We start from the raw sequence: 24578 nt of genomic DNA, 5'->3' as shown, positions 1-24578 counted from the left end.
CTAGCGAGCCTGGTTTTATCCCCTTCCCCCTTCGAACCGTTTAAAGCCCTCTCAATGAGCCCTGCCAATTCATGAGCAATGATCATTTCCCCCTGTGAGACAGCTGAACTCCATCTGGTGCCAGCAGGCCCGGTGCCGTGTAAACCTCCCCATGATCAGGAAAGCCAAAATTCCCCTGATGGCACCAGCCCCTGAGCCACGCGTTGACCAGGTGTGTTTTCCTGTTCCTTTCAGTATCCTTCCCTGCCACTGTAGGGATAGAGGAAAACACTACCTGTGCTCCCGATCCTTCAACCAGTTGCCCCAGTGCCCTGAAGTCCCTTACAGTTAATAAGTTAATACACTATGCTCTGTTATGATTTAGGATTGTTGTACTTCAAGGCATCATAACAAGTGTGGGATTTGTCTAACAATGATTTTAAGCTTGCTTTTTTTTTTTTTCCCCATCATTGAACTGTTGCATCTGAAAATAGCTTGAGTAGGAGAAATCTTATGATGAGATTTTAAGATGAGGAGCTTGTGGTTGTTTTTGGCTTCAATTTCAAAACCATGTAAATCAAAACAAAAATATTTTAATTAGGTCTTATTTTATACCTCAGATAGTATCTGCTGTTTGTAAGCTCATTCTTAGCAGTACTTTGTAAAAGCAGCCTGCCAGCTGAAGGAACTTAAGATGTTTCTACAAATAGAAGGAATGGAAAAAAGCATCAAAAGTCACTCCTGAACATACATTTTAACATTGTTTTCAATTCTGAGGTTGCTCTAGTTGGAAAGCTCTAAAGGGACTGCAGTTGGGCAGAGGTGCGAAAGCATTATCTTGAAGACTTTTGTAGACCCTATTTAAATTCTCATGTGCATCATCTTGATGTTCTCCACTCTTTTAACTTGCCTTGTCTTTTGCTTCTCTAGGAATATGAAGAAAAAACTGGACGAGCTCACAGACCACTCTCCCCTAAACAGAATGTGAGGAAGAATCTTGATTTTGAACCACTCTCCACTACAGCACTTATTTTGGAGGACAGACCAGCGTAAGTTTTGGGAAGTACCACAGTAAGGGTCCCTTTAAAATTAGGCTAGCAAAGCTTTTCTTACTGTTTGTATTTGATTACTCTAACTTAAACAGATGATTTAAAATTTAAAGTAGAATTTTTTTTCAGGCTACTGAATATGAAAGTGGGATGATTATGAGAAAAAATACTCAAACAAAAGTAACCTTATTTTATAATAAAAAGCAATGGCTTTGTATGAAAGGAGGTACTTAGGAGAGCAGAGCTCTAGTTTTGAGTAATTCTAGCTTCTAAACATGAATAAGGGATTTTTATTTTCCCTGAGAGAATGTAAGCATAAAAATGAAGCTGGTATATGCTAAAAAAAATTGAGAAGCAAGGATACAGTGTCCTGTTTACACAGAGAAAGACCACACCTCCATAAATAATGGAACAATGTAATGATTGTTCTGCAGTGGGTTCAGCATCGCGTTTTAAAGGTTGTCAAGTACTTGGTAAGTTGTTTCATGCTTCTGTTACTGCAAGGAGATTCTTGCATATGCAGACTAACTCCGTAACGATTTACTGGCAGCTGCTCTACCATGGTTTGCTCCTGAATTACACAAATTCAGTCATGCTTAGTCAATTTATGAATGGTACCCAGCTTTACAAGCATGGCGTCTGCATTTTTAATATAGTTGTGCATTGGTGTAAAGAGCTGGCATAACACAGGTCTGTGTTCATCAACAAATCTGTATGAAGAATGCTCATATCAAAGTAGTCTAGTTGTAGGGTCATTTAAGACACTTCTTGGCTTGACTGGTAGACTATGTGACAAGACTTCTTGGGACATCCGGAACAATGTAAGAGTGATTATTTGTTATAGGAGATTTTATTGTGTACAGCTGGAAACAATACATACTAGCTTATTTGTTGTATTTAAAACCTGTCTGTTAAAAATCATTCTTTATATGCGATAATCTGAGAAGTACAGTGTACAGTGTTCATAGATCGAATTAGTGATACATTACAGGATAACATTCAGATTTTGCCTTCTTTCATACTGTTGATAGACTGAGGAACTCCTAGCAGAAAAGGTATTTTTAAGATTCTAGACAATTGAATCATCATTTCTTTCATCTAGTACGGAAAACTGCTCTGGACAGCAGTGCTGTCTTCTGAATCTTTCTAAAGAATCTTTTTAAATTGTTTACTTACAGTTTGCATACTATTTTTTTTTTTAACCTATTAGGCTTTAAGTAATTTATTTTTGATTTTCTATTACAAAAAGATTTAAGACTTCCGGAAGAAAAATGCAGTGAGATTTTTTTTTTCTGAAATGACTGCTCTTCATTTTGCGCTCACTTGTAGGGTTTAAGTAAAACTTTCTAGGAAGAATCAATAAATATTCCATAGTCCCTCTAGCTTTAACTGGAAAAATCTTAATAGATACTAAATGTCATTTCACACGTGTGGTGATGTCATTAAGAGATAGGACAAGTAGTTTAAGTGGTAGAATTTAAGTCAGCAGAACTTGCATTGTTTCATCTGGTTTTCCCTTCCAAACTTTTCTTAACTTACACCATTTCTGAAGACTTGGATTTAAAAAAGATGCTGGTCAATTTACATAAATGAAACTGGAAAAGAGTAGATTGTTCTCTGTGGTTAACAATGACACTAATGTGAAAACCCACTTTTCTTGTTCTTGTAACAATCTTGATTTTAAAAAATATTCATAGGCGTATATCACATGGCTATGCATACTTCACAGATAACATGATTATGTAAATAGTAAAGCATACTACTATTAATGGTGACTGCTGATGGCTAGCAGCTGCCTAATGTGTGACACCTTACAGGAATGTGAAAGTCAATTTTTGCGTATCTTTTTTATTAACCAAAGATAGAAACGGTCCTAGGAATACCATACAGTGTTCTACAATACAGAAGAACAAAATACTTAGTCATTTCCTGTTCTGATGTTTTGGTGATCCTGTAGTTGTATGAGATACATAGTGGTTATGTTAATTACAAATACGATTAGCTTAAAGTTAATGTGGTCTGACATATGAGCGTGTGTATTTGCATGGCAGAAGTGTTACCAGTCCAGGCTTTAATCACAAATCAAAGTGGCTGTGTTGGTATTGATAAATGGAGAGTATAGAGGATGACTCCAGTGCCACTTGTTGCTGTATAAGTGAGGGGTAGGAGTTAAGCCTTTAAAATAGAAATGGGGTCTCGGAGAGCAGAGGGGAAAAGGAGGCTGGTGTAGGAAGTCATTACTGCATGGGTAAAGAAAGTTGTGGATGTAACTCTTAAATGAGGTGCACAGTAAGAGAGAGTATGGTCTTGTATCTTATCTGTAGAGATCAGTTGAAATCAAAACTACCAGCTTGGTATATACCAGTATATTCCCTTTATTTATGAAGATCAGCCTGTGGGTTCAGTTGGTTTAATAATAAAAATGCTGAAATTACTAAACATAAGGAAATTACTCAGCATATTTTGTGTATAAAAGTAGTTGTAGCTGGTCAGTGTTCTTTCCTTCTCTTCTGCTGACTCTGGCAAAAAAAAAAATTCTTTCCAAGGACTTGTTGCTCTACTCTTTGATCAAATATTTTGACAAGAAGCAGTATATGCTTTTCTTTCAGAAGTGTCTAGAATTTTCTTTAGACAGGCTTGCCAACTTTAAATACTGATTATTTTTTTTTAAATTTAAGGAACCTCCCCGCAAAACCAGCAGAAGAAGCCCAGAAACACAGACAACAGTACGAAGAAATGGTGGTTCAGGCGAAAAAAAGAGGTGATGGAATTTCTTGTCTTCAGAGGAGAGAAGTAAAGTTAAGGGGTCTTTCTAAACCTGAAATGTGCTTTTGTCAGTCTGTTGCTCTGTAACGTGAGGGATCTGTACCTCCCCTCAAAGAAGAATCAATCCAGAGAAGAGAGAGGGATGACGGTAGTTTCATTAAAAAGCCCCATGCCAAGCTGAAAAAGAAAACAATCCTAGAATCCGGCAGGAAACAATTTTTTAATATGTAACTATTAAATAATTGAGCGGCATCTGTTTGTGGGTTTAAAAACTTACTTACTAATATATTTAAGTAGATTATCAGTCAAATTAGTGAAGACTAGACTTATTTAGATAACTACAGGATATTTGATAGTTTCATGTTGGGAACAACCTGTTGAGGCTGTAGTACATAAATACATAACTTTCCACATAGGAAATTGTACGTAGTTATGTTCACTTGATAATCTGTCTCCCCCTTAAAATTTAAAGCTTTCTCAAGGTTTTGCTCATAATTTCTTGTCTGACGTTGTTCACAGAAGTGTCTCGGCAACACTGTACCATGCACATCAGGTAGAGCTGAACGTTGTGGTTTCCTTCCGCTGATATTTTTGACCATCTGGGTTTTCTAATAAAAACAAGTATTGCAATAATAGGAAATTTGGACTTGTGGAAGTTTTGTGTCCAGTGAGAGCTACTGGAAATACTTTTTTTTTCCAGCTGGCCAGATCCCTGAGCCATATGAAACAGCGGAAAGGTGATATGAACACAGGACTTGCTTGCTTTCTGCAGTTGACAGATTAATAAAAGTATCCTCTCATGGTTTTGAACATCATACACCTACCAGTGAAGTTCTAACTTCATGCGACTCCCGTGTTAGTATATCTACTTAATGTGTAGTAGTCCAAAGGAGTTTATCTCTTCTTTCTTTGCATGTAGGGTAGATGGTTTGGGAGAAATGGGATGATGCTCAGGTTAGGCAATGGGCCAGGGCCTTCTGCTGTCTTCACAGGACTGGAGTATGTCATTCTGTCCAGATAAATACCCTGACAAACCCATTTTCCCAAAAGCCACTCCAGATGAAAAACTTTGCAGAGTGATGTATTGTGTAGAGGTCAGGAAATCAAAGAGTGTAAACATCCTCTTTGTGTTTAAAGAAAAATTCAAAGCCTGCATTTAGGCAGGCTTTCAAAGAGCTCATATCAAAGCTGAAAATATTAGGAGGCAGTTGGTATGGTTCTGCTCAGGCACAGCTTCTATTGGGCTTTAAAGTGGACCCATCAGGTTGTGTGTGTTCATTCCAAAGACCTTGTTCATGGTACTGCTGTTCTTCAGTTAGTTTTCCTTGCCAGGTCAGTACCTTCCTATATTGTAAACAGTGTGTGGGTGCACGCACCATGTCCTGTATTTCCACTGTGCTGCTATAGAGTGTCTGCCTGCGTGCGTTAAATTGCATGTCTAACAAATTTGCCTGTGGAAAAAATAGTTGATGATGCAAGAAGAAACACTGAGTGATAATGCAAAAATGTAAAATATGTTTAAACTAAACATGAAAAATGCATTCTTTTTAATGAACTGAAGGTTTCCAGTGTGTGTGTGTATATATATATTTGTGATGTATGACGTTTATATTAACCATATGCTAAGTAACATTAAAAATGTGGCTCTTGTGATTTCCTGGCAGTATATCTGAATCATAATTTACAAAGACCAACACATAAGAGTGAAAATAAAATACAAAATTTGTATTATTTTAGCCTGTATTTTTCAGTCTGCCATAAAAAAAGGGGTGGGGCTTTATTAGGAAATACCCTACTAGGTGGGGCTGTTGGCTGTCAGAGATGCTAATTCAAAGTTACTAATGGGGTTAGATTTGAAGGGTCAGAAGAGCCATATATTATCCAAGTCCCTTTGTCCCATCCATCGAAAATGGGACTTATGCATAGTTCCACTTTTTTCTTTATTCACATTTGGCATTACTGATTAGCTTCCTGTATGTCTGGGAAATTTTTAGAATTTGAACAGTCCACTGTACATTTAGGTGAATCTAGTGCACTTTTACATGGCTGTATAGCCATGAATAGCTAACTCTGAATATTTGGTTTCTGGTTTTATTAACTTAAAAAGGAAATTGCTTTTCTGCAGAGCTTAAAGAAGCCCAAAAGAGAAAGAAACAACTGGAAGAACGCTGTAAACTGGAAGACAGCATCGGCAGTGCTGTTTTAACTTGGAACAATGAAATCTTGCCCAACTGGGAAACTATGTAAGACAGTATGTTATACTGAGTTTTAATCAAAATTGCTGAGTCTGTATCCTGAAGAGAAGATACAAAGTTAGCAAGTATAATTTTAAATGGTCTTGGAAGCTTTTGTTTGAAAGTCGCTTTTGGACAGCTACAAAGAAAATGAGCAACATATGTTTCATTAATTCTACAAGGTGGCTGGAAGTGATGCAGTTCTTATTATTTGTCTTTAATGGAGGTTCAGGATATTCAGAAACCGTAAAACACTGAGGAGTGATCTGTGGTAGAGAATGTAAAAGCAGAAAGCATAATGCTTGAACACCATGCACTTACCAGAAATGAGCTTTCCTTGACTGCTTGAGCTGTTGATGTTATAATATCAGATGTAGATTGAAGTACGTGTATGGTATTATGAAGCCTCTTTAATTACAGAGTGGTATACCTGCTGGGATAATCAAGTGATGGAAAAGAGAAGTAAGGAAAAGTTATTTTAAAAAAATATTAAGTGCTAAAAGATTTCCTACAAAGACACAGCACAGGCAATTGGTAAACTACCTTCACTGTCCAGTTTTTCATGGACTTTGCTAGTCATCTTAAAAAAAACAGCGCACCCCCCCCCAAATATAACCACAATAACAACAAAACCCAACCTCCACAGCACTCACAATTGCAATTTGCTTAATCATGGAGTTCAGTTGTCCTGAGAATGTAGGTTAAAAATATGGATGGAATTCGTTGGAAAATGCGTTTCTGGAGAGCTGAAGTATTAAATTAAGTATAAGCAAATTGCAGATTTACATGTCTGTCTTCAGTATTTGAAGATGCATCTGTTATGGCTGTTGTTAAAATAAGGACACCTTTTCCTGTATTGGTTTATAAATCCAGAAGTTCCCCAATGTATTCACTATTTTACATTTTAGTTCAGAGTCTGCTTTTAGATAAATAGATCGTTGTGGTTTTTGTCACTACGACAAACTTTCATTAGTGCTTAGGTGCTATTCTGTTCCTCTTTCTGGGCTCTCAGATTGATGAACATCAGCTACAGCCATTTCAAAGCCTGTGTTCTGTTAAAATGTCTTTCATGCTCCCACCTAAAAGTTCTTTCTTGTTACATCTTCATGCATTTTTTTGGAGGGTTAGAGCTGCAAAGCTGGGTGGGAAACTGCGCATCTCATTTGCACAGCAGGGTGATGACAGAGGGGAGAGGGTAGACTTCCATAACTTGTTCCTGTGTTTCATTTTACATGGAGATTTAAGTCTGTCCAGTCTTTAGCATAGGTAGTGGCATAGATAAGGATTTCATTTTCATTTGTTTATTTCTGTCCCCTATGATTCTTGCTGGTCAAGTGTGGTTGCAGATTACGGATATCGTGATTGCAGTCCTTCTGTCAAAATAAGCCATTAACTTGGAAGGAAGTAAGCTTTCCTTTACAGTTCAAAGCAAAATAGTACTAAAGAATGGGTATGTGCAAACCACATTTGACTTCTTGGCCTGTTGATGTTCATCTTGGTTTGGATCCCTTCAGCAGTTCAGCTGGCAGTGAAATATTTCTTAAAATAATCCGTTTTACTTTAAACAGGTGTTGTTCCCGTAAAGTTCGAGAGCTGTGGTGGCAGGGCATCCCACCAAGTGTGAGGGGCAAAGTCTGGAGCTTGGCAATTGGCAATGAGTTAAACATCACCCATGGTGAGACTGTTGTTTTGTCTACATTGTCTTACAAAGAGAAATAGTAAGAGGACAGTCTTGTATTTATTATGACGTATCAGAACCTGAGGTGTGGGTGTGACGATGTTATCTAGTTATGCTTTTTTGTGGTGCTTTGACATGTTTTGTTCAAAAATACCATGTCTTTTAATCTTGTAACTGCTCTAGGACTGCTGCTGTGAATTGTTCCTGATTATTGCTGTCACTGTGTCTTGCTCTGATGTTAGATGGAGATGGTCAGGCTTAATGACTCAAGCTTTTTTTTTTTCCTTTTTGAAACTTAGAATTGTTAATTTTGTAATGCCTATGAGTATGCATATAGCGTGCTTCCTTTGATTTAGAGCAAGACATTAGGTTTGTGAGAGATTAAAAGACCCCTGGGAAAATTTGTACTTTTGTTTATGTGTGTGTTTGTGAAAATAGAAATAGTGTGCTACTTCACAGTACAGAAAAACACAGCTCTGAAAGACTAACATGTAATTGATTCCAACGTCGATATGTGGTAGACTGCCTGTACTCCTGCTGTATTGTGCTGCTTTTCTGTGCTTGGCTCAGTTACCTTGGGTGTAGTCCTTACATGGAATTTTCCAGACTTATCCCAATTATCCATTCAGACTACAACTTCGAACACTAGTGCTCTGCAAGAAAAGTAAATGCTTGAACAGCAAGTGCAACTTGTGCCTAGGTTGCCTTTCCTTTTCACTTAATCTTAAGTTATAGGTCAGTGTAACAAGTCTTTCAGAAGCGTAACCTACTTAGAAATTCAACTACTGTGTTAGAGATAGTTACTTGTAATGACTGAGCCAGCATTGCTCGTATGGTAGGTAGTTAATACCTGACAAGCGGACATGAGCATATACAAATAGTGAACATGGTTTTCTCTGTTTTTCTTTTTCCAGAACTGTATGATATTTGCCTGGCTCGTGCCAAAGAGAAATGGCGATCACTTAGCACAGGAGGGGCTGAAGTAGAATGTGAAGGTACGCTTTTTGTGAAGGTTATATGCTGTGTTACAAAATAACAGATTGTGTAAAATTGTTCCTTAAAATGAAATCACAGACTTTACTAACAATTTCAGCTATAAAGATGCCTCTGGTAAAAAGAAAGCTTCTTTTTGTGGAAGCAAGAAATAGCTGTGTTCTTTCTTTCCAGTGAAACTATAGTCTCTTATAAAACACACTTGTTCATTTTTCTTTATAAACTATGTCTAGGTACAGTTCTTATTTGATGCTAATTTGTAGGAAAACTAGAAGAGTTTGGGGATTATAATTTGAATTGCAACACTAAAATACTTTTCTGCATCTGTAGTTTTGGAATTGAAACTCAAATTATAGCAGAAAATTGCATTTTAGTCCCTTATTGCAGCTTTGTGCCCATCTCTTGGGTGTGTTTCAGAGAGCAGCAATTTCTTTTTGCAGATGAAGTGGTTTGAGATTTACTAATTGATTGGAAGAGGTGTCTGGTTTTGAGAGAGTATAAAACTACGTGCAGGTGCTTGAAAATGTCTTTGGTTAAGTAATTATACTGAGCACAAAAAGGAGAACATACATACTGGCATTTATCAACAGAAAAATATTTTTGATTGGAAGTCCTCTACTTTGTTCTCTTAAGATTGTCTGCATCTTAAATAAGATGACATCTAGTACATTTCCAGCTTCCTCTTGCACTTTATTTTCTGGAGCGTATATGCTTATGTGATTGGTGTAAGCATTGGCTAGTGACAACTCTTGTTTTTTGGTTGCTCAATAAGTGGCAGTAGGTAATTCCCACCTATACTTACCAGAACAGGCAAAATACAAATAAAACTTTTTGATACCAGAAAGAAAACTAATACTTTAGAAACTTACTTTGTATGAGATCTGTATGGAGAGTATATTGCCATGTCTGTGATCTTTAACAACACATACAGAGTAAATCAACATGATTTTTGGAAGGACAGCTGACAGTAGTAGAGATAGGTGGCATCTATCAAATGCTTCTGCTTTAGGACTTCTCCCTCCCACCACAACCTTTCCACAAAGGCAGCTATTTCAGGAGATACTGGGAAGCCTTGTTGAGGGCGAGGGGTCACAGGTTAACAGGCTTGTGTCTGTCTAATGATTTGTCAGCTAATAACAGTAAAGTGCCTGACCTGCCTTGTTCTGTGTCTTGCCCTCCATCGCTTCGAAACATACTGAGGGTCAATGTGCACTGTAGGGTTGCTTTGAGTCAGGACATACTTGCTTCTTAGCCTGTGTGCTGAATTCAGGGAATTGTCCTGTCTATACCTTTATTCCCTAGCATTCACATCAAAATAAATGAACTGTGCAAAAGCTAACCGTTACCGGGGCGGGGTGGGGGGTGGGGGAAGAGCATACATTGATCCATGTAATAAATGCAGTAACTTTGGCTATTGTAGATGCTGGATTTTCTGCAGCTGACAGAGAAGCAAGCTTGGAGTTAATAAAACTGGATATCTCAAGAACGTTTCCTAATCTCTGTATATTCCAGCAAGTAAGCAATGTTAACTTTTGTCTTGACTTCTCAGACAAATTAAGTTTACATAATCTTGCCCATCCCTTGGTTGAAACAGCCGGTTGAGTTCAAATCTGAAGGAGTAGACATCTTGAGAGGAAAAAGTTCCTAAAGATTTTGGAAAACTATAAATAATCTAGAAAAGAGTAACCTCAAGGTACTATACATTTGGAAGAGACAAAAAAACAATCTGTTGGCTAATCATGATTCATCTAGCCCAGTCCATGCTGGTTTCTGTCTGATAAAGTGATGCAGGTGAGTGTTTCCAAGTGAGTAAATCAACACTGCTGGGTTGCAAATACACGGTAAGTGAGAGAGAGCACAGCTCAAGCAAGCAAGATTTGGTGGCCTTTTTTTGGTTCCGTGCAAGACCAGTTTAACTTGGATGTTTTTGGTATGCTTTAACAACTCATTGTAACCAGATATTTTGTCCTTCTATACACAAATTTCAGCAGCCCTGTAAAAAGTTTAGATTGTGATAAGTCAACATTTTTGGGTGGAAGACTTCTCCCTTTGGAAATTCTCAGCCAGTTACAGTACTTAGTGTAGAATATGGCAGCTGTTAATAGTCAACAGTGTGAAATTGTTTTTAGCTATACATGTCATTCTTGATATGCTGTGTGTGTGTTACGGCATATTGTTGTTTTAACTATTTTCTTCATGGTTGAATTCTGCCTCTAGTCTAATAGACAGTTAAGTAATTCTCATTAGTGTTTTGCTTTCTTGGCACTATTGTCAAGTGCTGCTAAGCTATAAGGAATCTGTTAGGTTTACATTCCTCTTGTATGAGGATTTAATATGTAATTGATGTATTGGATGAACTGTATGCATTTGTAATAAATGTAGTATGGAGGGCTGTTTCATGCTTTTAAAGCCAAAATTATTTTGAAAAACTTGGGGCTGTTCAAAGCTGCATAGGGAAATAATGTGTCCTTCATCAGTAATAGATACTGTCTGTAGCACAGAAGGGTGTTTTTAACGTTTGTTATATACTCAGATGTATTGTCTTGTTTTTGTTTAATTATAGGGTGGTCCTTACCATGACACGTTGCACAGTATTTTAGGAGCCTATACTTGTTACAGACCTGATGTAGGCTATGTAAGTGAAGAAAATTTTTTTTGGGGGTGGGGAGGCAGAACTAGGGGGAGGGAGGATTGTGTTAATCAGTCCTTTGTAGACCAGTATTAAATGATTTTGTGAATACTTGTGGGGTTTCTGTGTGCTGTCTTCTATTCCAATACATGCTTGAGAAGTGTATATAATGGTTCTGTTGCTAGATTTCAGTTTTTTAACAGGTTAAGTAATTGGAAAACTCAAAAGTACATATTTGTAGTGCTTGAAAATTGGAGCCAAAAGAGAAGATGTAGTTAAATTGGTCCTTTGAAGCACATACTGTTCTTAATGGCAGTCTTGCTGAGACTATTCTGTTGAGTTGAGTATCTTGCTCCTCTTGATATGCATTTCTGTGCCTTAGTGCTGTGAGCTTCTGGAACGGTCTTTAAAGCAATGCCCATCGAGGCTACGTGAGCTCCCTCAAAGTATTTGAAGTAGTGATTATAAGAGGACTGAGTGGATTTCAGATACTTCATTTAGTCTTTTTTTCCCAGGGCAGGCATATATAAAGGAGCTTATTCTTTATTTGGTAGCAGTTATTTTAGAGAAGGCAAATGTAGAAAGATAACGTTCCTATTCCATGAGTAGCATGTGATGCTTGGCAAAAACTGCTGAACGTGACTGCCGGGAAATTAGCAAAAGGGCAGATCAGATGGCGTGCTTCATTTGTCATGGAACCTGTTGCATTGGGAAGGAGCTTGTTCCTCAGGTTTGCAGGGAGGACTGCCACACCTTGGTCCATGTGACTCTGCAATGGCAGCATTACACCCTCTGAGTGAGCAAGTCTTGCCTAGATTCAGCATTGATACCATAGCACACTTTGCAGAATAATGCAACAACATTATAAGCTTATGGTAAATGAAACATGAGCTTAATCTTAAAATGCAACTTACTCCTTGTCAAATGAGTCATTGCAGTTGTCTGTAACTGCCGGTAATTGATTGAAGAAGGAAAGAACAGGCTTTGTCTCTAGTGTCCTAGTCCAGCTTTCCACAAATAAGGGTATATATGACCCATCCCTAGGAGAGGAGGGATTGCTTAGAAACAGCTTATTCTTCAAAAAAGTCTTTGTTCTGCATATTTGAAAGTGCTGTCACCCTAGCCTGTCTTAGGAGTTTTACTTAGAGTCTTTGAAAGGAGGCAACGTGGGGATCATTGGCTTCCATACTCTGAACGTTCAATACCAAAGGGTCATGTGGGTTAAAAAAATCTGCCTTTCTGAACATGTCGCAAAATTCAGCAGCTCAGCGAGTGCATTAAACACTAGTGATTACGAGGACAAAATGAGGCAGTATTCTTGGAAGAATACAGTTATTGCTGAACGTAACACTTCTCCTTTCTTTAGGTACAGGGCATGTCATTCATAGCAGCTGTATTGATCTTGAACTTGGATACTGCAGATGCCTTCATTGCTTTTTCTAACCTTTTAAATAAACCCTGTCAGATGGCATTTTTCCGTGTGGACCATGGCCTTGTAAGTATGCAAGAAAACCGTAATCTACATGTTGTAGATACGTGTAGGGAAAGTTTAAAAAAAAAATTGATGGGCTCCATAGCTTGGAAAATAAGTCAGAGTTTATTTTAAAGCAACATGCTTGATAAACAAAAAAATCCCAACACACACACGCGCACACCCCCTCAAGAAAACCAATCCAAACGAAAAACCACCCCACTAACCTTTTTGAACAGGCAGATGAATGAAATTGTTCAGCTGCTATTTTATGATGCTCAAAGAATAGTTATGAGAGTATTATTGTAGGTGTTTTTCAAATTGAGTGCTGTAGTTGAAAGCTGAAAACGCCTTAATGTTAGAAGAAGTGTCTTGAAGGTTCCTTTTATCCCAAACTAATAGGTTGCTAAAAATAGACTGTTGCAGGGAGAACGAGGTTTCCTATCTCTTACTGTAGCAGCTGTGTTTGAAAAAGAGCCTGGAGGAATCAGATGAGCAGACCCCTCCAATTTTCAGTGGGAGCTGGTTGCCTGATTCTCTCTGGAGTCTCTAAAATTCCTTGTTAGCATGTACACTGGGCTACTTGTGTACCATAGCAAAATCAGACACATCTCCTGAAATGTGTTTTTAATTTACTTTAAAAGTATTTTTTGGTGAAATATATGGCATTCTGTATTTCTTTCTCACTTACCTGTTAACACTATGAAAATAGGATCTGCTTCTCAAGAGTTCAAATGGGAGAAATAAAGCAAGGGAATGGATGACATCAACAACAATCACTTTTGTTGCTTAACCAGTAGGACACTAGGGATCTTATCAGTATTTCCTGCTGGAAAAGCAGTATGTAATTCGCTGTTGCAGCCCCTGAATCTCATCAGTTGTAAATGCCCATGGGGAGATGTACCAGAGTGCAGACAGCATTGCTAGAAGCAGTATCAGTCCATCTCCGTTACTGTACTTGGAAAAAGAGGACATGCTCATGCATTCAGTGTGTAAATATGGTTCTTGTGAAGATGAGTTTGGAATTAAATTTACTAGAATAAGATTTTTATTTTTTTTTTTAACTGAAATAGTGGTTTTTGGTATGCTCTTGGATAGTGCTGTTTAGTTCTGTTAGCCTGGCTAAATAGAGGCTGCCTGATAAATGAATGCTTACAGAAGAGTAGAGGTGGTGATACATGAAAGAATATTAACATATCGTGAAATGACAAAGCCGTGATTCACACCACAAGGAAAACTTTGTACCTAGTATTTCAAACAAGAGTAGTGAGACATGAAGTGAGACAGTTTTGGCTCCCTGTGGTTAATATACTGATCTGCTGTCTACCCTCATCTTTTTGTGTCAGTTTTACAACTTAATAACCAAATGCTGATTTGTGTTAACATATAATAAATTAAAAAAATAAAACCAATGTAAGTTAGTTGTGGAAATGATAGTAATTTATACCGATTTATCTTGACTTCTTTTGTTGGTCACGGTTTTATTAAACTAGAAATTTTTTTTAATTACTACTAAGTAAATGTCTTGTTGAATGTTGATTTAATCAAGATAAATACCTGAACTGCTATTGCATTTCTAATAGAGCTGCCTGCATTACTATCAACAGATGTGATTGTAGCAGTTATGTGTAAAATTCCTTCTCTAAAGTACTTCTGAAATGCTTTAGTAGAACTCTCTTACTGTGGTGCTAGCATGTAAACAGATCATTTTGTAAGTAGGACTGTAACTGATGGTTCAGATATTTTATGTAACTTTGTATGGCTATTTCTGTAGAATACACCCATCTCTGATTGGCTTTTAAGCCTTATACTCTTACTGACTACTGGGTTCAATTTTTTATTTGCTGTTGTTTAATGAAGGTAGTCCATCATCTGTCACTTCATTCAGATGAAACAAAAAATTTCTGTAAGGACATTTAAAAAAACCTGGGAAACAAATCTGTCATCCTTTAAAAGGATTTCAGACAAAAGGCTCCTCTTTTCCCTTTACTGTCATGGTTTTTTGGGGAGAAGCATGCTGATACAACTCATACTTTGTAGTAATTACAGCCATTCTTCATTGCTTTTATTGGGATATTGTAATTAAAATTACTGAATTTTTCAAGTACTTTGCTTAACTTTTCTCCCTATAGTATTAAGAGGACAGGGAGAGGGGGAGCTAAAAAGTCTTTCGTTTTTAACTCTTAGTTGGATTGGAAGATTTTCTTTTTCCATGCCCTCCATTATGAAATTTGACCTAAATATTCGAACTTTAAAATAACATGAAAGTCTTCGTCTTAAAAGGAGTACAGTTCGGGGGTTACAGTATCAGATGGGAGTTAGAATCTGTTTCTCTTGCATAGGTGTTTTGTCTTGATCTTTGCCTTTTCTTGTGTGAACTTCATCTCTCCCTCTTTGCAATAGAAATGCTATTATCTCATTTTAAAATGTATGGTATAAAAGAAGCTTTGTTATTAGAATATGATTTATGATTGGAGCCAATTGGACGCTTCACTCTTGCTGTGGACTATTAAATTATTTTAGTTCCGTATTTCATTTTATAATCCAGTGGGCCTTGGATTTTTTTCAGTGTATTATTAAATTACAGCCACAAGCATAAAGCACCATTCTGTTATCATAATTATTTTGAGAAATCAGCAAATATCTTCTCTCCTGCAGGTATTCTTCTTTCCAGAGGAAGCTGGCCAAGACCCAAAACAATAATTTATATTGTTTAGTATGAGAACAGTATATAGGGTGGATCTTAAACTCCATGTGCTTGCAGATGCTGTCCTTTACGTAAATGTTTAGTTCTTTATTGTATCATGTAATTCATACGATCCTGTTTTTGAAGAGCATTAATCCAACAACAGATAATACATTTAAGCCTATTAATACAGCTAACTGCTTTTTTCTCCCCATTGTATTTTCCCAGATGTTGACTTACTTTGCTGCATTTGAGGTATTCTTTGAAGAAAATCTGCCAAAGTTATTTGCTCACTTCAAAAAAAATAACTTAACTCCAGACATCTATCTTATTGATTGGTAAGACATTGAAAGTATAATTAATGTGCATACTAGCATATAGCTCCATGTCAGTAGTCATGACAGAAACTGGAGTGCTCTTACCTGGTTTAGTATTCTTTTAGGATAAAGGCTTTATCTTTTGTTCAGTAGTTGAGTTTGTCAATCCAAATCATTCCCACATGCTTCTGTGATGTTTAACGTTTGCCTAACCTTTATTATTTATTATTGTACTTCTGTTGAGTTTGAAGCTTATTTTGAAATACAGCTGTATAGCACTGTTTGTCCATATTTAGTGCATATTTGGATTGATCTGAGAAAATCTGTTAGTTTTTCTGCTTTATGTGCAGGTGTGTACCAGGGGTGTATATCCAGAAAGTATTGCTAGTCTTGTATTTGAAAGTTACAGTTTGTCCTCTTGCACAGAACAAGAAAAGAGTAGTTAAAACATAGTGTTTCTATCCATACAACAAAAAACTAGAAGCTACAGAAAAGCAAACACCTAAGCTTTTGTTGTCAGTTTCAGGATGATATGAAATCTTTTTTGTGAAAAATTGATTTGCCCTTAAATTGTTGACAACTTGTCTTGTTCTCAGGTATCTGACTAAATACCTTCAGTAAAAGATGGAATTCCCAGTAGTAAGAGCATTTTTTTCTGAGATTAATAAGTTTTTATTTTGGAAAACATTTGTACTGTTAATGCAGTTCTACCTGAACCAAGCTCTCGATAACCTGGTGATCTTTAAGACCTAGTTGTTAGCACTGAACATGTTCCTGATACATTAGACAGAAATCCATTCAAAGTAATTCAGTCCAATCCAACAGCTAGAAGTTTGAACACATGAGTTTTCATAGGATCATAGAATTGCTGGGGCATTGGAAGGGACCTCTGGAGGTCGTCTAGTCTAAACCCACTGCTCAAAGCAGGGTCAACTAGAGCAGGCTGTTCAGGAGCTTGTCCAGTCGGGTTTTGAATATCTCCAAGGATGGAGACTCCACAACCTCTCCAGGCAACCTGTTCCAGTGTTCAACCACCCTCACAGTGAACAAGGTTTTTATTTTCTTAGGTTTAAATGGAATTTCCTGTATTTCAGTTTGTGTCCATTGGCTCTTGTCCTTTCACTGGATACAACTGAGAAGAGTCTGGTTCTGTCTTCTTTATGCCCTCCTACCAAGTATTTTTACACATTTAGGTCCAAGCCATCTCTTGTCCCGGCTAAACAGTCCCAGCTTTCTCAGCCTCTCCCTGTGTATCAGATGCCCCAAGCCTTTAATCGTATTCATGGCAAGCTGGACTTGCTCCAGTATATCCATGTCTCTCTTGTACTGGGAAGCCCAGAGTTGACTCACCAGTGCTGAGTAGAGAGGAGGGATGACCTGCCTTGGCCTGCTGGCAGTGCTGTACCTAATGCAACCCAGGAGTTTGTGAACGTTCTTTGCTGAAAAGGCATGTTGCTGAGTTAGATTCAACTTGTTGTCTGCCAGGACCTCCATGTCTTTTTCTGCAAAGCTGCTTTGCAGCCTGTTGGCTTCCCACATGTATTGATGTCCGAGCTTATTTCCTCCCCAGCTGCAGGACTTGGCATTTCCCTTTGTTGCACTTCATGAGAATCACGTCGGCTCATTTCTCCAGTGTCTCAAGGTCCCTATGGAGTGGTGTATGGACCACTTCTCCCAGTTTTGTATCACCTGCAAACTTGCTGAGGGTACAGTCTGACCCATCATCTAGGTCCTTGATGATGACATTTAAAAGTATTGGATGAGTATCAAACTCTGGAGTACTCTACCAGTGGATTAGCTGGAAGCTGTACTTCATGCCACTAGTGACAACCTTCTGAGCTTGGCAATTCCAGCCAGTTTTCAGTCCAACTCACTGTCCGTTTATCTAGTCCATACTTCATCAGTTCATCAACAAGGATTTTATGGGATACAGCGTTGAAAGCCTTGCTAACATCAAGATAAACAACGTCCATTGCTCTCCCCTCATCCACCAAGCCAGTCATCTCATTGTAGAAGGCTATCAGGTTGGTCAGGCATGATTTGGCTTTCATAAATCCATACTGACTTCTCCCAATCACCTTTTTGCCCATCATATGTTTTGAAATGATCTCCAGGAATTTTTCTTCCATTACTTTCCCAGGGATAGAGGTGAGGCTGACCAGCTTGTAGTTCCCTGGATCCTATTTCTTGAAGATGGGAGTGACATTTGTTTTCTTCAAGTCCTCAGGAACCTCCCCTGATCACTGGGACCTTTCAAAGATAATTGAGAGTGGCCTCACAATGTCACCAGACAGTTTGCTCAGCACTTACGTGTGTGTCTCACCAGGTCCCGTGCACTTGTATGTGCTCAATTTGTTTAAATGTTCCCTAATGTGATCCTCCTCCCCTAGGGTAGGGCTTCCTTGCACTAGGCTTTCCCACTGGTCTGGAGGATCTGGGATTCCTGAAAAGCAAGACTTCTCAGCAAGGCTGAGATGAAGAAGGCAGTGAGTACCACAGCCTTCTGTATGTACTTTGTCACCAGGTACCCTGCCCTGTTCAGCAACGGGCTCATGTTTTCCTGAGTCTTTTTTTCTGCTAATGTACCTGTGGAGAGCCCTTCTCATTGTCCTTAACATCCATTGCCAGATTCAACTCCAGATAGGCTTTAGCTTTCCTAGCCCCCTTCCCTGCATATTCAGACAATGTCTCTCTATTTCTCCAGGGTCATCTGCCCCTCCTTCAGCCTCTTGTATGCTTCCTTTTTATATTTGAGTTTTGTCAGGAGGTTCTTGTTCATCCATACAGGCCTCCTGCTGCCTTTGCTTGAGTTCCTTGATTTTCATATGCCTCTTGCACAGAGGATAGTGTAACATGGGCTTTGTTTGACTTGGCTTTTACACTGGGGTTAAATTTTAATGCAACATGAGTAGGAGAATGAGGGGGTGTGTAATGGATAGGCTCATTTCTCCCAATGTTTGATGGGAGAAATACCATTGGAAGGATTTTTATGACTGAAGGCTGAGAATATGAAACTGAACTAGATCTATGCACAGAGCAGGAAGATGCTAGAAAGAATACTGGAATAGGATAGAAGGGAAGGAAGAGGGCAGAGGCTGGTATGCTCAATGATAAGAGGAAAGATGTTGAAATTATATTGCCTCAGACAATGTTGTGTAAAGCCTGTGTGTGGAGGAAGCAATTGAATAAAAGGGGTATCAGAATAGGAAGACTGTAAACGTGCTGGAGAATAACTGGATAGACAACATTAAAATCACCAGGTTATCTTTTTAATGGATTACTAGTTTAATATCATGCTGTCGTAAATAAGGTGATTTTTTTTAATGTAGGAGAGACTAAAACCGAGTGTCTTCATGGTACAGGCATGTTAATATCGCTCTGTTGTCTAACTTTGAGCTTTACGTTGTAAAGAAGAAATCCTGAGGAACACCACCAGAAACTGGAGATTTAGAAAAAGACTGTTTCGACAAAAGGTTGAAGGTTTATGTTCCCCTCAGCAATTTTGCTTTGATAGACTAGTCTTTATTGTATTTTCTTCAGTAAACATTTGTGATCAGCTGTTCTCTCTGAGCACATTTATAGGTTAAAAAAAAAACAGAAAAAAAAAGGGAAAAAAATGACTGACTTATGAGAAAAGAACTGAAGTGTTGAAGTCTGAGTGCGTGGGGCACATCAGACGCCCCTTTCGTTCCTTCTGTGGGTATCATTAAGAGCACTTGAAAGAAACTTCTGTCAGGAGTGATTGTGGATGGTGCTTCTCAAGGTCTTTGTACCAATGGACTGACAACCCTTAGCATTTCTTGCTGACTACCTGCATCCATATTAAAGCTGTTTATTTTAATCCCAAGGACAATTTACTGTGTTCCTCCCCATCCCTAGAGAGTCAAAACACTATGATCTTGCACAGAAATGTGGGCTAGTTGAGGTGGTCCTGCCCAATCCTATATTAAACTGTTTTCACAGTTGTTTTGAGCTAGACAGCTTGTCCCACTCTGTCTTTAATTTTGTTAGACTGTGGAGTTGGTGTTTAACTGTGTAAGATTCAGGTATAATATTAAATATATATGTGTGTTTGTGCATGTGTATATAAGTATATGTATACGTATGTGTGTGTGCATACATATATATACTTTCTACTTTAAAATACTTTGATCCTCTAGGAAGCAGATTTAGATTTTTTAATTTTTTTTTTTAAATGGCCACTGGAAACTTAACGAATTGGACTTTATATGTGCTGTCCTTCTATTACTTCCAGGAAGTAGTATAGAAAAGATGTAAGGAAAAATCAGGTGGGTCTGTGTTCTCACAAGTGAGTAACTATGAAAGCTAAGGACTTTGGAAAATGTTGTTTATAAGATTGCCTGTGGCTCATGGCTGACAGTGAATTTGCTGTAGTACAAATATCGCTCCAGAACTGTTTCCGGAAAGGTAAGAATGTGGTTTCCGTGTGTTTAAAGTCAGGGAAGAATACGGTACAGTGTTGCTCTGAAGAGACAGACCTTGTGGTTGTAGGTAAAAATCTCTGTGAAACAGCCTTGCTCTAACAACATTACTTTTATTTGAATGCGCATTTGTTCTGAGCTCCAAAAGGGATGCCTGCTGCTATTCCGGTGGCTGGCATGGTTACTGTGCAGGCATGTGTGCAGTAAATCTCAGTTGGTGCCAGCTCTGGGAGGGCTCCAGTAGCCAGTGCTGCACAGACCAGTTGCTGGGAAACCCATCCTGCTCCTGCCGCAATTACAGTGGAATCAACTAGTCTCCTTTGTGCTGCTTCCTGTAACCAGTGCCACCGGGAAAGGCAGTAAAACTGGTATGCTTAAATCATTTTTGAAGGGATATATTCCAAGAAAAAGAAATGCTGTGCATATAGATGGGCCCAGCTATGCAGGTGATGCAGTGCTGCTTTGGGTTTTCTTGGAGCTGGTAGAGGATTTAGGGAGGGGACCCCTCCACCAGTTCAGTTCTACCACTGCCTTCTGTGATGGGACAATGCCAAGGACTTAAGAATTTAATTAAACGGTACAGTGGCATGATTATCAGTGGATACCTGCCAGAAGTAAGGCATCTCTTTTAAAAAGGACCCATGTGCATCAAGCCCAAACTCCAACTGATAAATCTCATGGAAAGAATTCAAAAGCCAGACAGGGGTTTACTTTTTTTGAAAAATATAAAGGGAATCAAGTGTGAGAGAGCTGTAAAAAGCAACGTGCAGTCAGATTCGCAGAGAATAGAGGGGAAATAGTGTGTCTGAATAGCCCAGTTTTGGCCTCTCGGCTCTGTCAGCTGATGTACCGCAGGCTCCTGGGAGCAGAGCAGAATGTGGATTTGCAAAGGACACATGCTGTCTATTTATGGCCTGCTGCTGCTATACAAACACCTCTTTATCCCTACTCAGAAAAATGATTTTGGCAATAATTATAGCCAAGGGCTTTGTTTGTACTGATGGATTCATCAATGGTTCTCTAGTATTGCATTGACTGCGATTGTGCTCTGTGAACACTAACTTTCTATTGACACCATTTGCTTGTTATGATAAAGGTCCAAGCCGCTTTGTGTGGACGTTTGTAGTGGGCACTTCCAGTGAAGTATTTATAAGCTTGCTATCTGTTACATTAAGAAAAACACAGTCCATGTCATGCCAGTAACTCTCCACCACCCCAAAAAATGAAGCTTAAGATGATGCTTGAAATGCATGCCTCCTTTTCAAAGAAAAAATGGACTGTAATTCTGTCCAAAGGTTTCTGGTGACATCCTGATTTTTTGAATTGGAGTTGTTACTGGACTCCAAAAGATCACAGTCTTCAGCCCAGTTTACAGTGTGCTCATCTTTATGTCACCGCAGGTTAGGATGGAATCAAGTGAAATACTGCACTGCTGCATGGTACTACTAGGTGAGAGAGCAGGGCTTTTTGGGTGCTTCTGACTGGTTGGAAATTGCTCAGAAACTCACACAGTATTTATATTACATTGATACATTTTACAATGCAGTCAGATGTGCTGAGTGCTAAGAAGTTGCTCTGTTGCAGTCAGTATTGTATAGTAGGTAATATTTAAGTTTTCTTTTCCTAATAAGGAACAAAGTAAATTCCATTTTTTTTCAACTGTAATGATTTTAAAATTTGTACTAAATAAACTGTTACCAACAGGCTTCTTGCAATAACTCTAAAGGTGCTAATGAGAACAGAGGTGCCACTATACAATGAAGTATGCATGAACGCTTGGAAAGATGCAATCTTTGTCTCAAAGCAGATGTAGTTGAAATTGATACAAAATGTTACAACTAAAAATTAGTACCAGGATGAAGGAGGGAGGATCCAAGAATAAGTTTAAAAGGTGAATTAGTTCATCAGTTTCCACAACTGAACTCAGAAGTTGCAGAAATATTTCTGTGCTGTTACAGACATGGGAAGAGAATGTGTGGTGCAACAGTATATAAGACCTGATTTGCATCAGTGTTGTTGTGCGTGAGTTGTCAATCCAAAATCTGGCATACCTGTCTTCATTGCTGTTGCTAACAATATCTTATGAAGACTTTTTAATTAAAAAAAAGAAAGAAAAGAGGAAAAAAAAAGAAGGAACAAAGGAAAGAAAACACAGAGCCTATGATTATCGTGGTAACAGTGCTTTGCTTTCTTCATAACATTATGGTCACACGCTTTCCCTGCGAGTAGCAAACGAGCCAGGATTTCATGCATCTACCTCAAAGTACACTTGCATCAGAAGCACGTCTGGGAGGAGCAGGAGCATCTGGTACTTCATTGTTTTTTTTTTGGGGGGGGGGTGTTCCCCTCTTCCAAACAGCAGCCAGTAGCCTGCATGTTACTCTGACACTGGACCTCTCTGTGCTAGTTAGCTGCACCTGGGACTTCTAGTGAGTTGGAGGAGAGCTGCAGACAGATAATCATCCTGCATGCAGTACAGTGAGAGCAGATTATGTCCACGTAGTGTGCTGGCGCTGCTGAGAGCCTCTGCTGTTAACTGTTTTAGTCTAGCAGCTACTTTATTACTATAATAAATTTCAATTGTGTTTCAGACCAGTAGCTCAGATGTCTAATAAAAAAAGTCTTTCAGTAGGAAATGTTTGAAGGGAGCAAATGTTGTATCCATTCTTAGCAGTAATGATTCCTACTGTTGTTTCATTGCTTATTCTAGGGGGCCCAGTCTCCATTCTTGGGGCTTGATGCATTTAATTCCGTGCTAGTATTAATGAAAGTTAATTGCCTTGCAAATTTCCTGCAAATTGCACTTCCTTCCAAATTATGAAGAGATCAATGTCAAATACCTTATTTGATGTGACAGCTTTTTTGATGCGAGTAAATCTTTTCTTACAAAAAGTAGTGTTCTAATAAATAGTTCTGACTATTTCTTCTGACAGTTAATTTTCTGCATAGTTGCAGATTTAATACACGTGGGTTATTCAGGGTAGGTCTGAATCATGACAGAATAATAGCTTTTGTGAATAAAACCAGATCAAAAAAATCGGCATTGTTACTTATCTTTAACCAGCTCTAGTTTCTGGCTGAGTATTTGCCTGCTACTTGGTGACCAGGAAGGGACTCAGTTGAATTGCTTCCTCTTACACTGTTCTTTTTAAATGGAACAGCTGTTGCTGTTTCCTGTGCGCGTGTGTATATAGACAAAAAGTCTTAATTCTGCTGTGTAGGTGTTCTGTAGCAAGACATTTTTATATGGCATGTGACTGTACAAGAATGTTGAAAGAGTATACAAAGTCTGCAACACATGATCAGCCGATAACCCAAAAAGGGGGCTTTTATCGTGCTATTCTTATACATTCATGTATGTATGTAAAATACATATATGAACAGTAGCGGTTTTTTCATCCCAGACTCTACCTCTTATTTGCTTATTTTTATATTTCTAATTTAGCTTTTTGGAGAACGGAATTTAAATGATTTCCACTTGTTATAAAAACATTGCAATGAGATGTAAAAATAGAAAAAAGTAAAATCCTAAGGATCCTAAGCCTGCAATTTACTTGTCACCTGAATTTGTGCAAATGGTTTAGTCTCATCTTGCTGCTTGTAAAATGAATATATTTTACCATTTTCCTAAAGTGCGCTGATTCACACAGAAGCCGGATACTTGATGACACATCGTTCAAATAATCTTATATAGTAAAAAGCAGATATTGCAGAAAACCTTTGATTTTTAGAATTTGCTGTGGAAATATATTCATTCATATTCTATACCTATATATGTGTATGTGTGTTTTATCTGTTCCATTTTTTTTTTAATGTCAATCCGAATTTCCTAAATGAAAAATTGGAGGGGATGGGGGGAGTCTTAAACACAAGAGAAATACTGTTCGATTCAGCATACTTGAAAAGAAATTTTGTGTTAAAAGATGTGGAAAGGTTTTCTTTAAATGTGAGGCTTTGCTGACCTCTGCCGGAGAAAGAATTCTTTGCAGTTTTACGGAGATCTTTTATGCAGTGCATCTGTGGAGAAATGTTCTCCCTCTAAATTCTGAAGGAAAAAAATCATGTAACTCTCTTCCTTCTATACTATAAAGTGATTCCAGGAAACTTAATTCTCTTCACTTGCTGTTACGAGGTTGTTAGTGGCAATGTTAGGACCTGTTAGGCAAGTCCTGCTTGACCAACCTGATCTTCTTCTATGACCAGGTGACCCGCCTAGTGGATGAGGGAAAGGCTGTGGATGTGGTCTACCTGGACTTCAGCAAGGCCGTTGACACCGTCTCCCACAGCATTCTCCTAGAGAAGCTGGTGGCTCACGGCTTAGACAGGTGTACTCT

The 24578-nt window shown here is 38.3% G+C and overlaps 1 protein-coding gene across 1 annotated transcript in view; it reads left to right on the top strand.

Moving 5' to 3' along the window:
• The window catches only part of TBC1D14 (TBC1 domain family member 14), a 40884-nt gene that overhangs the window by 6687 nt on the left and 9619 nt on the right, over positions 1–24578 (top strand). Inside the window, exons 2-10 of the mRNA XM_009273744.1 lie at positions 910–1028; positions 3707–3789; positions 5920–6037; positions 7597–7703; positions 8621–8701; positions 10120–10214; positions 11263–11334; positions 12695–12823; positions 15714–15823. Coding sequence (XP_009272019.1) covers positions 910–1028; positions 3707–3789; positions 5920–6037; positions 7597–7703; positions 8621–8701; positions 10120–10214; positions 11263–11334; positions 12695–12823; positions 15714–15823 — 914 coding nt within the window. The remainder of the gene's footprint in view (positions 1–909; positions 1029–3706; positions 3790–5919; positions 6038–7596; positions 7704–8620; positions 8702–10119; positions 10215–11262; positions 11335–12694; positions 12824–15713; positions 15824–24578) is intronic.

This window comes from Aptenodytes forsteri, unplaced genomic scaffold (genome assembly GCF_000699145.1).
Source record: "Aptenodytes forsteri isolate BGI_AS27 unplaced genomic scaffold, ASM69914v1 Scaffold111, whole genome shotgun sequence".
Lineage (NCBI taxonomy): Eukaryota > Metazoa > Chordata > Aves > Sphenisciformes > Spheniscidae > Aptenodytes > Aptenodytes forsteri.
The sequence above is the reverse complement of the archived record's forward strand: the minus strand, read 5'-3'. Positions and strand labels throughout refer to the sequence as shown.